General features: G+C 44.4%; 1 protein-coding gene across 16 annotated transcripts in view; it reads right to left on the minus strand.

The window, feature by feature from the left end:
* The window catches only part of mical3a (microtubule associated monooxygenase, calponin and LIM domain containing 3a), a 140,392-nt gene that overhangs the window by 19,870 nt on the left and 105,865 nt on the right, over positions 1 to 14,657 (minus strand). For 10 of the 16 annotated variants that reach the window (XM_082962564.1, XM_082962563.1, XM_082962562.1 and 7 more), the window contains 6 exons: positions 9,363 to 9,456; positions 5,191 to 5,386; positions 4,617 to 4,900; positions 3,972 to 4,061; positions 3,039 to 3,194; positions 2 to 76 (listed from right to left, as the gene is read on the minus strand). In XM_082962564.1, the coding sequence (XP_082818690.1) occupies positions 2 to 76; positions 3,039 to 3,194; positions 3,972 to 4,061; positions 4,617 to 4,900; positions 5,191 to 5,386; positions 9,363 to 9,456 (895 nt within the window). Of the gene's footprint in view, position 1; positions 77 to 2,507; positions 2,571 to 3,038; positions 3,195 to 3,971; positions 4,062 to 4,616; positions 4,901 to 5,190; positions 5,387 to 9,362; positions 9,457 to 14,657 lie in introns of all 16 variants that reach the window. The other 6 variants (XM_082962574.1, XM_082962575.1, XM_082962565.1 and 3 more) reach the window with 5 other exon arrangements.

A 14,657-nucleotide genomic window follows, 5' to 3' on the forward strand; every position in this document is an offset into this window, starting at 1 on the left:
CCCTGGTCCATCTCGGTGCCTGGCTCAAAATCATGGCTGCCCACTTCTGCTTCCGGGTCATCATCCTCACAGGGCTCTGAGGGCACAGGAGAGATAAAGTTAAACAGGGGTATCAACTGAGCTTTCAGTTAGGTTCAAGCGGTCTAACGGGTCGTTCCATGTCATTTCAGAAAGTCATGACACCCACGATCACAGATTGTTCTGAAAAGGTTTCTGCAGTTAGAAACAGATAAGATAAGTATTCCTACAACATTATTTTGTTTAAATATAATTTGATCTCTGAGAAATTAAGCTACTGATTGCATTCAAATGGCCCATTTTAATGTATAGTTCATATGACATTCAATAAATATAGCACACAACATCCAATTTAGGCCAAACTTTTTTTCAACCAATAAGAAATACATGAGGAATTCCTCCCCCCCCCCCACACACACACACACAAAAAAACCCACTGGGAATACATTACATAGTATTAAAAACAATACCACAAGCCGCAGCTCCATACTACTTGTCAGAAATATACAGGTTGTTGGGGTTGGTGGGTGGGTGGGTGGTTTTCAAAATATATATTTTTTGATTACCCATGTCTTACACATTGGTAGAAAAAAAGTTTGGTCCAAATAGGATGTTGGGTAGTATATTTATTGAATATTATTTGATTCCTATACATTTAAATGGCCAATTTGGCTGCAATACAATTAGCTTAATTTTTTTGAGATAAAATTATATTTCAACAAAATAATGTAGCAGGAATGCGAATCTCATCTGTTTCTAACTACAGAAACGATTTCAGAACAACTTGAGAGGGTGGGTGTCAAAATCCTCTTTCTTGTTGGTTTTTGAAGGTGGAGCAACCCTAATCTGAACCCTCTCCATGTCTGACCTCAGAGTAAAAAGATAAGAAACAAAGTGTTATTAAACAAATACTTAAGAAAATGCCTTTGGGTAAATTTGAAGCGTGAAGAACAGGAATGAGATACAAGCAAACGAAAGGGGATTATTAAAAACTATGCTATAACAACTACTACTGTTACAGACTAGGCTAAGGAGAGGTACACTTCTGGGACAAACTATAAAAAAGAGATTTGTGGTAAGATATTAACAGACACGTCATTATAACATTTAGAGATAGCTACACATAAACAATAAAACAAAAAGAAGAGCATATATCATGGCATGATTAGTGGTATGAGACATGCACTGATCCATTTCTGCAAAACATGACGCTTGCATCAAGCAATTGCACAACCAAAACGGGTTAATGGCATCCCATGTCGAAGTGGACAAGCAAAAGTATCCCTCCTCCAAAGCGTCCTTGTGAGCTCGATACACTATACGTGTAGGGGAGAGAGTTACTAGTTTGTATGTTTTTTTGTGTGTCAAGAACGAAACCCCTCCAAAAAGCTTCAAATGGGAGTCACCCGACCTCAGAAACATGCAACTGTTAATATCAGAGGAAAACAACTATTCCAGAGAAATGACTGAGCTCTAACTGTCAACTCCGCCCACATTCATTCCCCATCTAGTGACACCATTGTGCAGGCAGAGGCAGACTACCATAGACCTGCAACAGCTCTAATGTGTTATCAGCACAGCTTTTAGAAAGCTTTACCCTGGCTGGCCTGGCACGCTGTGAATGATCTGACTCTCAACCCCTAACACATCCTGACCTCCGACGGGCTTTAACATGACCTATACCCATCCCCAGGCAGAATAATCGTTTTTTTTTATTTTTTACTTTTAACCCTTTTTCTCCCCAATTTCGTGGTATCCAATTGGTAGTTACGGTAGCTGCAACTCCCGTACGGACTCGGGAGAGGCAAAGGTCGAGAGCTGCGCATCCTCCAAAACACATCCCAACCAAGCCGTACTGCTTCTTGACACAATGCCCGCTTAACCCGGAAGCCAGCCGCACCAATGTGTTGGAGGAAACACCGTGCACCTGGCGACCGTGTCAGCATGCACTGAGCCCGGCCCACCACAGGAGTCGCTAGTGCGTGATGGGACAAGGACATCCCTGCCGGCCAAACCCTCCCCTAACCCGGACGACGCTGTGCCAACTGTGTGCCGACCCATGGGTCTCCCGCAGTGACGCATCTGGCACTGAGATGCAGTGTCTTAGACCACCGCGCCACTCGGGAGTTCATTCTCTTACATTCTTGATGGTGCTTGCCGCTATAAAAACGTGTCAAGTCTAGAACACCTTATGCAACTCGTCTCCCCTTCTACTCCTATTTGCTGTAGGTACTGTATAGTCCGATGCACAGGGAAGCGGGGTTGGGTGGTGAGTGAAGTGGTAAAGGTAGTGCAAGTGTTGGCTTCACCACAAGAGAGATACCCTCTGCTGCGTGGCATCATTCCAGCATGCATGCTTGTGAGTGTGGGTCTGTGTGAGTGTGTGCTGCCATGCTCTAAGGAAGGCCGGTATACAGTAGCATAGAGTTACGAGCTAAAGTATATAGGGATCATCATATAGAATGATCACATATATCGTTCTGCACTACCTCCGGACACCGACTCCAACCAGACTCGCACAGCCTCATGACGAGCGGATGTGTGGGCGGGGGCTACATTCAAAACAAACATTGGGATAGGAAATGAACGTAAAACAACAGACACATGGGAAAGAAACAACAGAACAAAATAAAGCCAAACTAGACAGAATAAAAAAAATGAGAAAAAAAAATGAAGGAAGCCGGGGTGTGATTGTTGACCTTTGACCTGACCCAGTGACACCGGTGTCTTTGTCCACCAGTCACAACCCCAGACCCCCGCAATAACAATTAGACACAACATAAAAGGCTGGACAAGAATTAGACAGAAAATAAAGCAGGGCAATCAAAACAATTCACAGACGATTATAGACAATATGTTTGTTAATTTTGGGGTTAACAGGGTGGCTCCTCCTGGCTCAGACACACAGAAGTAGCCGGCCTGATGAGAAACACTGGTCTCTTCCCTCAACCTGGAGACCCACAGCCACGGGGCCAGGTCTGGGAGTGTACCCAGGGATCAGCTCCTCTGGGCTGGGTTACCTGTGGAGGGGGACTGGGTGAGCATGGTGGATGGCTGGGAGGCCGAGGCAGGAGGCTCCTCCTTGTCCCCCTCTGACAGTACGGAGACTCGTCTGAGATTCTTAATGCCCGTCGGATCCACAGGCTGCAGCACCTGCTGGATCTGCAGGTTTCTGGCTGTATGGAGGTGTAGGGGTTGGACCATACATGTGTGATGGTGGTGTGTGTGGATTTGAGTTGCAGGTTGTAGAAGGGTGAGAGAGAGTAGAGGAGAGACAGTCGTTGAGGAAGTAGGGTGGGAATACAAAGGGAAAGGGGAACAGACAGGACAGAACGGGAAAGAAAAGGAGAGAGAAGGCAGAGAGGTGATTAAAGACCAGTAGGAGACAGTAGAGTTGTATATGATATACCACAACCAGGAAGGTGGACGCTGCATGCACTAGCACCCTGGAACAAGAGTAGCAGCTTTACAGTAAAAGTATTACATTAGGAACAAATATATATTTAAAAATAGAAAATCACCAAGTCTCAAGACTTTAACAATGTTTATCATCACACCACTCTCTGTCATGCTAAAACTGTAATGACTAAAACTGACTCGGTACATTTTCTTAGTATTAGTCGATTAGTACAGAAGTTGAAAGGAAATAAAAAAAGTTAATTTGAAAAACGTTAAAAGGGTTAGGGTAAAACAGGAAGTCATATTTCAGCTTGAAAATGTAAAACAGAGAATGAAAAATAATCGTCCTTAATCTCTTCAAAATCGTACTATATTGCAAACATAACCAAATCAGACAACATAATAATGCAAACAAAACACTTCAGGAGAAAGGGTGACATTCTATATGCAACAGGGTAAGGGGTAAAAAGAAACAAATTAATGAGGTTTCTTCACTCGTAGTTATTTTGTTCAGTGTACAAACTGCAAAACTCATCCACAGGCAGTGGTGCTACCTTTAAATCTACAGGTATCCTCTTCGTCTTGGAGGTTCTCCAGCCATATGCCTGACTGGAGCTCCAGCTCCCACGGGCAGTACTCCCCCTCTACCAGTTGGGGGAGACATCGCCCACATAATAACCCACACACACACGCGCGCCCACACACACACACACACACACACACACGCGCCCACACACACACACACACACACGTCACACACAGGAAGGGAGACACATGGTGGGAAAGAGGAGGAGAGGAAGAGGGAGGAAGAGAAATGGAGAAGATGAGGAAAACAATGACTTTACAATGACAGGTGAAAAAGGTACACTTTTCTATAAGAAGCAGATTCAGTCTGTTCTGCGATAAATTGTCACAGAGCTGCGATGAAGACTGAATGCTCACATACACATGAGGAGGAGGAAGACCTCATAGGGAAAACATTGACATCCCTCTGTCTCTGACACCAGTTTACTGGAGGCTACCTCTCAGAACCCACTGACTGAATACCTAGAAACAGCAGCTACATTCATAAATGTCATATCACTACCTTCACATTGAATCAGGACAGAATAATAAGGATCGGCACACCAACAGGACATCTGAAAACCACAGACAAACTGCATAGATGTTTGTGAAACTTCAAAAAAATAAATGTTTACCATCAGTCGATTCCGCCTCATCGTCCTCCTCCTCTTCTTCGTCATCTTCCTCCTCCTCCACTTCTAGATCCCTAGCGATGTGACCATGTGTCTCGTCCTCTCCCTCACCGTCCTCTCCCTCAGCCCCTGGGTCGCTGTCAGTCTTCAGCTTGGCATGGAGCTCCACAGCCTCCTTCCAGGGTACTCCTCCCAGGTCTGAGGGGCTGGGGGGGTCCTGCTGCTCCTCCTCCTCATGTTGCTCCTCTTCCTCCTGGTCCTCCTCCTCCATGTCAGACTCAGAGCTGCTGTATGAAAGCAAGAGAGGGAGGTGCAAGTTAGCGCAGGCAAGGTTGGAGTCATCATGGAAGGGGATATATACACACCAACACTTACTGGCACTGTATGTATCCAATACTAGAAAACCACTGACCATAACGATCATCACATACGAACATGCAATAATAAAATGATCATTTAAGTATCTGCCACGCTTTGTGTACACTACTATATATAGGCCTATGTTAAATTGCTGAGATTCAACAGTTGTTGCCACGGGTCACCCCATGCAGAGTTGACTGTTTCTCTATGGTCTCACCTGGAGCCCAGGTCTGCGTGCGCGTCCTTGTCCAACACACTGCTTAAGTTGTGTTCGGCCAGCGTCTCCTCGGGCACCTCCTCCAGGTCCTCCTCCCGCTGCAGAGACAGACGGTAGTTCTCCAGCTCGATGCGCTCCGGCGTTCCCCGCAGACGCTTAGCCAGGCTGGGCTCCTGCAGCCCGTTCACCTCCGGGACTGGGGTGGACCGCGGAGGGGCAAGGGCGGAGGGGGAGAGAATACAGACAGGCAACTGAGAAATCATATGTAGCATGGTCGAGGACAGGAGCTAGAGGGATACAGCAGCGCAAGAGCCATGCAAGGCTCAGCTTTCATTCAAACTGGGGCTATGCTCCTCCGCAACTACTCTCAAGGTTTGCACTATACCATCGGACCAGTATACTGTGCCTAATGCATAACAACGTGCTAGCTACCAGAAACCAGATCTTTTCCATAATCACGTTTCCATCCTTGTTTCTTCCATGACTATAGTTGAGCACGGATTTATTGTGACTCATTTTCTATCAACTGATTTGTGTCACGTTTGAGACATTTTTTTGTTTTGTTAATATACACATTTCTTTAGATTCTAGGAAAAACAGACAAAAACACAGCCATTCTAATAATTTATTGCATAAATGTTTGTTTCCTACAGTGTCTCACAAATCCAATATATATAGTGTATATTATTTATACTTTATAGAATTATATAATATAACATTCTATATGCAACAGGGTTAAAGGTTGGTACTACTTTGCCTGTTTCCCATCCTAGGAAGCAACTCTTAAAGCTGACAGACACTGAAAGTCTAAATTTGAGGTGAGATTATACAATAGCAGAGATGCGGTAAAGATGTCAATGGAACACAGGACACTGATGCCGTCAGAGGCACATTCAACAAACCTGATATAACAAAGTGGATATTCGTCAAATCCGTAATGATTTATACACAGAGTCTACAAAACATTAAGGACACATGCTTTTTCCATGACAGACCAGGTGAAAGCTATGATCCCTTATTGAGGTCTCTTGTTAAATCCACTTCAAATCAGTGTAGATGAAGGGGAGGAGACAGGTTAAAGAAGGATTTTAAAGCTTTGAGACAATTGGAGACATGGGTTGTGTATGTGTGCCATTCAGAGGGGGAATGGGCAAGACAAAAGATTGAAGTGCCTTTGAACGCGATATGGGAATAGCTGCCAAGCGCACAGGTTTGTGTCGAGAACTGCAACGCTGCTGGGTTTTTCCACACTCAACAGTTTCCCGTATGTATTAAGTGTGATGACCCTCCCACTCTGTCTGCCAAATTCTTTCCCTTTGCTCGTGTTTTCCTTAATAGGATGTCGGTGGGCGGAGCCGGGAGAGTTGTCAGCCAAATGGGACACACCTGGGCTCGGGTGTGTCCCAGGATAAATTCCCCCATTCATTGAGGAGACTCTCTCCATGCAGACACTGATAGATTTTGGTCGTGGCATTTTTGTGGCTGTTTTTGTTTGTTTGCGTTGGCACCTTTCAACACCCCTCATTATCACATTTATGCACGCAACCACTCACTTACACTACTGATTACTGACTACACACACCATTGATAATTGTATTTAGTTTACTTTAGTTAATAAATATATTTTGTTATTCCTTATCTCCACGTTGTCTCCCCTTTTTGTTTCGAACTTTGAGCTGGTTCGTGACAAGAATGGTCCACCACCCAAAGGACATCCAGCCAACTTGACACAACTGTAGGAATCATTGGAGTCAACATGGGCCAGCATCCCTGTGGAACGCTTTTGACACCAGAGTCCATGCCCCGACGAATTGAGGCTCTTCTGAGTGCAAAAGGGGGGGTGCAACTCAATATTAGGAAGGTGTCCTTAATGTTTTGTACACTCAGTGTATATTGTAAAAGGCCCACAATGTGGTTACTAAAGTCAGATTTTGATATATTTGGCTATTTTCACTGCATAACATTTAGAAGTGACCGCTAAATGCTAACTCCCGTTCGTATGAGCTAGTAGCATAGCTAGCATACATAAATTGGTCGCGGTAGTCAAAGTAGTTTAACTGCAATGCAGTTGATAAGTGATGATGACATGAACATATATTGACATCCATACAAGCATTAAACTCAGATTTTTACCTCAAATATTGTGAAATACACATACAGTATAAACAACAGCCTAAATGATGGCTAATTCTGCTGGTGAGCAATGAGGGGATTCGGGATCTCATGCCCACGCATTTGGGAAAATGGTTTGGGTCGTGTTCCATTTACCTTTTTACCGCATCTACATGGCACATAGTTCTTTAAAATTGTAAATGTGGCTTATAAGTTAAGGGAGAGAGAAACTTACCAACAGACAATGTGTTGTAAGCAATGACCTTACGCAACACTCACCAAAGCATGGTGTGGTAAGGTAGTGAGTGTGATATTTGATTTGTTTTTATGAGCTGGTGATAGTGGTGACAGTTCATGTCAGATGAGTGAAACTGAAGAATGCAGAACTCTAGTATCACAGGGGAGCATTTAGAGGGCAATTACACTGTCTGCATCATGAGACAATAGATTCTTGAGCCAATTCATTTTATTCCACTAAACTCTAAAGACTATAATACAAATGATAGGGATTCCCAAAGGTCAGCATGTGTTACGAGATGATCAAGGTCATTGCCATTATCAGGAAATATATGTAATGTCTGCGGCCTGCCTATATCTTATAATATATATTATATATATATATATTAGTTCCAAGTATAAATGTGCTAGTAGTTGGGAGACGAAAGCGTTATATTTACCTTAATTATAATACTGGCCTAGTAGGCCTACAGATGACCTATTAAAGTAATCTTAGATACAAACGTCCCACTTTAGATCATTCGCCTGACATTAGATATACCAAGCTACACGGTTCAGCTATTACATCTATGACCCCACAGTATATGCAAGAGAATTGTAGCATTCATGAAAAGCAGCGGAGGTGTCCGTATGCAAAGAGAGAAGGTGGGAATGCAGGAGGACAGACAGGACAGCCACTGATGGTACGGTCAGAGAGGAGAGGGAGGGTGGATCTCACAAGGGGCCAATCACAAGCACTGTTTCAAGCACTAGCTTTTGGCTTCGGGCTGCTCTGATAGGAGGGTGAAAAGGTAAAGCTTACAGAGAACCAATCACAAGCACTAATACAGGCACGCTCTAGTCAGCAGGTCAAAAAGGAGAAGGTAAAGCTAAGAAAGTCACAGGCCACTACAGGTTACAATCACAAGTTTGGCCATCGATTAAAGCACAGGCAGGCAAAAGAGCACACTCAACTTATTTCTTGAGTAATATAACATGTTTAATATCATAAATGTATATAAATACGACATGTAATGTACATAACTGCAGGTTACAATTCAACAGGTTACTGTTAAATTACTAATAACCAGTTAAATTACTAATAACCTGTTAAATTACTAATAACCAGTTAAATTACTAATAACCTGTTAAATTACTAATAACCTGTTAAATTACTATAAGTCACTGAGAAAAGGTAACTTGAGTATAATGGTCTTAAAAACCATAGAAGCAAACAGTGAAGGCTCATCATTTTGCCTGACTGTTATTTTAATTTCCAGGCCGAGAAATGAAGAAGAAGATGCACCATTTGTTTCAAATCTAGCTGCCGGCCGGGCTACTTTACTAGCTAAAATCAATCCCAAATTGGATGCGAATGGGAGGGAATGCTGCATCTTCAAGAAATAAATAACACTACACACAAAGAATCACAAGATTTACATCAACAGGACAGCAAGTCAACAAGCTATACGAAAGACGGATAGAGGATGCTAGCTTAGATCTATACAGTTTCCCTCAGAGTCATTAGTTGGTGCAGTGAAGTCATAGAGGTCATAGGGAGACGGGATATGTTATACAAAGCATTGTGGGTACTGTAGTACATCATGCTACACGTCATGCTAGGAGATTGAGCAGGGCGTTGAGGGTGAAACAGCAGAGGAGGTAGATACAGTAGGTACAAAGGAATGGCGAGTCGAGGGGGTTTAGCGCCACCTGGTGGCAGGTCCAGGACAGGGTCCGGCGGAGGGTGCGCAGGGGCCCCTCCCCCCTCCCCCGGGCCAGCGGGGCCAAGCGGGGCAGTGGCACCACAGCTAGAGTTGAGGAAAGCGGGGTAGTGGGAGTACCTGAGGACCGGCGCTCGGTGGGGGAAGGGGATGCCATCGCCCCCCTCCCGGGGGAGTCCACGGTGACCGCCGCGGGCAAGGACGCCTGGTTGTCCTGGAGACGAGACAGAAGTGGAGGGGAGGAGGGAGTCAATACACATCCTACACTTCCTGATTATCCTACGAAACAGATCCAGTGTGTGTGTGAGTGAGAGAGATTGGGAAGTGCACTGCTCCTCCATCATTGAGAGGGATAAATTCACAGAGCTGGACAGAGACATGGTGGAGCTCAGAGAGCTAGTCCACACAATCCAGACAGAACAAACCCACAAAACAGACCAGCACAACAACACCCCCCCAACAAGACCCGGAGGGCAGAAGGTGGAGATGGACGGCCGTCTGAGAGAGCTGGCCGCCCTAAGGAAGGAGGTGAGAGAACTTAAAGAGTCACACATGGCACTGAAGGAGGAGGTGAGAAACCTGAGGTGTGACAGAGAGCATGACACTCCCCCGGAGAAGCCAGCAGAACAGCCCACCCCAGACCCGGACCCCAACACAACATTGGGACAGGACCCACCAACCCTCCTAACAGCCCCCACTGTCAACTCCCCTGATTGCTCTCAACAACCCCCACACATCCACTGAGGACAAACAAAAGCCAGAGATTGTGCTCCTCATTGACTTAAATGTCAAATATATTCAAGAGGAAAACTTTTTCCAAAACACAAAGTGGCTAAGCTCTGGTGCCCAAACACTAGGCATGCCCTGGAGCTGTTGTCAGAGAACAGACTAGGGGCCCCCAGCCACATCATAATTCACACGGGCACAAATGACCTGAGGGCCCAGCAGGAAAGGGTGGCCACAGCACTCAAGGGAGTGATTGAAAAAGCTTATTCCACTTCCCCCAGCGCACAAGTGGTTATATCAACCTGATACCACGAGAAGCGTTTACCCTGCCACCATACAGCTGGTGAATGCAAGAATTTCGCGAGACTGTGCCCCAAAACCTCATGTCTACCTGGCCCACCACTCCACCCTGGACTTGAACAGCCTTTATGACCAGGTCCACCTCTACAAGGCAGCCATCCCAACTTTTTCCAGGACCCTGAAGGATGTCACCCTCAACCGTAGCCCCAGCACTTCACACAGGAGCAACAGAGCAACGGACACCCCGCCGAGACCAGCGAGACCCTCTCCCAGACCTGCAAGACCCCCTCCTGAAGGACCTGCACTGAGAGAACCCACGCCAAGAGGACCTACACCCAGACCACACCATCACCAGCCACACCCCAACCAGCTAAGACCCCAAGCGAACCCTGGCCACAATCTATATAGGGCCCCCCATATCATACCTATGCCCCTTCTGCCCACCCCATGCCCCCCACCCCTGTGGCACGGACCTCAACATGATAGCAGGACATATGCCCAGGCCGTGAGTAGAGCAACAGTCCCAACCCCCACTATTACACCCCCCCAAACCCCATCCTCCGACCTAAGTGATATGTAGATGCTCAACATGCTCTGCTCACACCTACTGTAATGGTCCGGCCCTAAACCATACAAAAACAACACTAGACAATATGGAACACAAAGCTTTTACTATCTCATCCTGGAATATACAAGGTCTGAGGTCATCTGCCTTTGGCCGAAAGAGCAGGAACCTGGACTTCATAAAAGAAATTGGAAATACAGACATTGTCATCCTACAAGAAACATGGGGTAAAGGAGACGGGCCCACAGGTTGCCATCTAGGCTACAGAGAGCTGGTAGTCCCATCCACCAAACTACCAGGTGTGAAACAGGGAAGAGACTCAGGGGGTAGGCTAATTTGGTATAGAGCAGACCTAACCCACTCTATTCAATTAGTCAAAACAGGAACATTTTACACCTGCCTATAAATTAATAAGGAAATTATCTCAACAGAGAAAAATGTCCTCATGTGTGCTACCTATATCCCCCAATAGAATCCCCATACTTTAATGATGACAGCTTCTCCATCTTAGAGGGGGAGATCAACAATTTCCAGGCCCAGGGTCATGTACTAGTTTGTGGCGACCTAAATGCCAGAACTGGACAAGAACCTGACACCCTCAGCACATAGGGGGACAAACACCTGCCTGGAGGGGACAGCATTCTCTCCCCCATAAAAACGGGTCACAACTCCTGCAGCTCTGTCACACTCCACTTGAACAGAGCTATGCTCAATCATGAGGCATCAATGCCAAAGGAGCTGAATAATATTTTTTTTAAATACTATAGATGAAGGAGAGTAGTGTGGAAATCTACCAAAAAAACAATTGGGCAACAACAAATTCAATCCCTTCTAGACAATTTCCTGGACAAAATGTTTCACTGTAATAGTGAAGGTGTAAAGCTGGCAGTAGAAAACCTAAACAGTATATTTGACCTCTCAGCTTCCCTATCAAATCTAAAAATTATAAACAGAAACCGAAGAAAATGAACAACAATGACAAATGGTTTGATGAAGAATGCAAAAACCTAAGAAAGAAATTGAGAAACCTGTCCAAGCAAAAACAGAGACCCAGAACACCGGAGTCTATGTCTTCACTATGGTGAATCACTAAAACAATACAGAAATACACTACGAAAAAAGAAGGAACAGCACCTCAGAAATCAACTCAATGTAATTGAAGAACCCATAGACTAACCACTTCTGGGAAAATTGGAAAACACTAAACAAAGAACAACAGGAAGAATGGAGATGTATGGGTAAACCACTTCTCCAATCTTTTTGGCTCTATAACAAAGAACAAACAGCAAAAACATGACCAAATACAAAATCTTATAAACAACTATTAAAGACTACCAGAACCCACTGGATTCTCCAATTACCTTGAATGAACTACAGGACAAAATAAAAACCCTCTAACCCAAAAAGGCCTGTAGTGTTGATGGTGTACTCAATGAAATGATCAAATATACAGACAACAAATTCCAATTGGCTATAATAAAACTCTTTAACATCATCCTTAGCTCTGGCATCTTCCCCAATATTTGGAACCAAGGACTGATCACCCCAATCCACAAAAGTGGAGACAAATTTGACCCCAATAACTACCGTGGGATATGCGTCAACAGCAACCTTGGGAAAATCCTCTGCATTATCATTAACAGCAGACTCGTACATTTCCTCAGTGAAAACAATGTACTGAGCAAATGTCAAATTGGCTTCTTACCAAATTGTCGTACGACAGACCACGTATTCACCCTGCACACACTAATTGACAAACAAACAAACAAACCAAAACAAAGGCAAAGTCTTCTCATGCTTTGTTGATTTCAAAAAAGCCTTGGACTCAATTTGGCATGAGGGTCTGCTATACAAATTGATGGAAAGTGGTGTTGGGGGAAAAACATACGACATTATAAAATCAATGTACACAAACAACAAGTGTGTGGTTAAAATAGGCAAAAAACACATTTCTTCCCACAGGGTAGTGGGGTGAGACAGGGACGCAGCTTAAGCCCCACCCTCTTCAACATATATATCAACGAATTGGCGAGGGCACTAGAACACTCTGTAGTACCCGGCCTCACTACTAGAATCTGAAGTCCAACGTCTACTGTTTGCTGATGATCTGGTGCTTCTGTCCCCAACCAAGGAGGGCTACAGCAGCACATTGATCTTCTGCATAGATTCTGCCAGACCTGGGCCCTGACAGTAAATCTCAGTAAGACCAAAATAATGGTGTTCCAAAAAAGGTTTAGTCACCAGGACCACAAATACAAATTCCCTCTAGACTCCGTTGCCCTAGAACACACAAACAAATATACATACCTTGGCCTAAACATCAGCGCCACAGATAACTTCCACAAAGCTGTGAACGATCTGAGAGACAAGGCAAGAAGGGCATTCTATGCCATCCAAAGGAACATAAAATTCGACATACCAATTAGGATCTGGCTAAAAATACTTGAATCAGTTATAGAACCCATTTCCCTTCATGGTCGTGAGGTCTGGGGTCCGCTCACCAACCAAGAACTCACAAAATGGGACAAACACCAAATTGAGACACTGCATGCAGAATTCTGCAAAAATATCCGTAAAACACCAAATAATGCATGCTGAGCAGAATTAGGCCGATACCCACTAATTATCAAAATCCAGAAAAGAGCCGTAAAATTGAACAACCACCTAAAAGAAAGGGATTCCCAAACCTTCCATAACAAAGCCATCACCTACAGAAATAGAGAAGAGTCCGCTAAGCAAGCTGGTCCTGGAGCTCTGTTCACAAACACAAACAGACCCCACAGAGCCCCAGGACAGCAACACAATTAGACCCAACCAAATCATGAGAAAACAAAAAGATAATTACTTGACACATTGGAAAGAATTAAGAAAAAAGAGAGCAAACTAGAATGCTATTTGGCCCTAAACAGAGAGTACATAGTGGCAGAATACCTGACCACTGTGACTGACCCAAACTTAAGGAAAGCTTTGACTATGTACAGACTCAGTGAGCATAGCCTTGCTATTGAGAAAGGCTGCCGTAGGCAGACCTGGCTCTCAAGAGAAGACAGGCTATGTGCACACTGTGCACACTGCCCACAAAATTAGGTGGAAACTGAACTGCACTTCCTAACCTCCTGCCAAATGTATATTTTAGAGACATATATTTCCCTCACATTACACAGATCCACAAAGAACTTGAGAAATACCCAATTTTGATAAACTCCCTTATCTACTGGGTGAAATAACAGTGTGCCACCACAACAGCAATATTTGTAACCTGTTGCCACAAGAAAAGGGCAACCAGTGAAGAACAAACACCATTGTAAATACAACCCATATTTATGTTTATTTATTTTCCCTTTTGTACTTTAACCATTTGCACATCGTTACAACACTAAATTTACAAAATATGACATTTGTAATGTCTTTATTATTTTGGAACTTCTATGAGTGTAATGTTTACTGTTCATTTTTATTGTTTATTTCACTTTTGTATATTATCTATTTCACTTGCTTTGGCAATGTTAACAAATGTTTCCCGTGTCAATAAAGCCCCTTGAATTGAATTGAGAGAGAGTGAGAGAGAGAGAGGGTGACAGAGAGAGAGGGTGACAGAGAGAGAGGGTGACAGAGAGAGCGGGTGACAGAGAGAGCGGGTGACAGAGAGAGCGGGTGACAGAGAGAGCGGGTGACAGAGAGAGAGGGTGACAGAGAGAGAGGGTGACAGAGAGAGAGGGTGACAGAGAGAGGGTGACAGAGAGAGGGTGACAGAGAGAGGGTGACAGAGAGGGAGAAAGAGTGTGTGTGTTTGTGTATGTGTGTGTGTGTGCGTGTGTGTGTGG

This window comes from Salmo salar, chromosome 16 (genome assembly GCF_965601325.2).
Source record: "Salmo salar chromosome 16, fSalSal1, whole genome shotgun sequence".
NCBI lineage: Eukaryota > Metazoa > Chordata > Actinopteri > Salmoniformes > Salmonidae > Salmo > Salmo salar.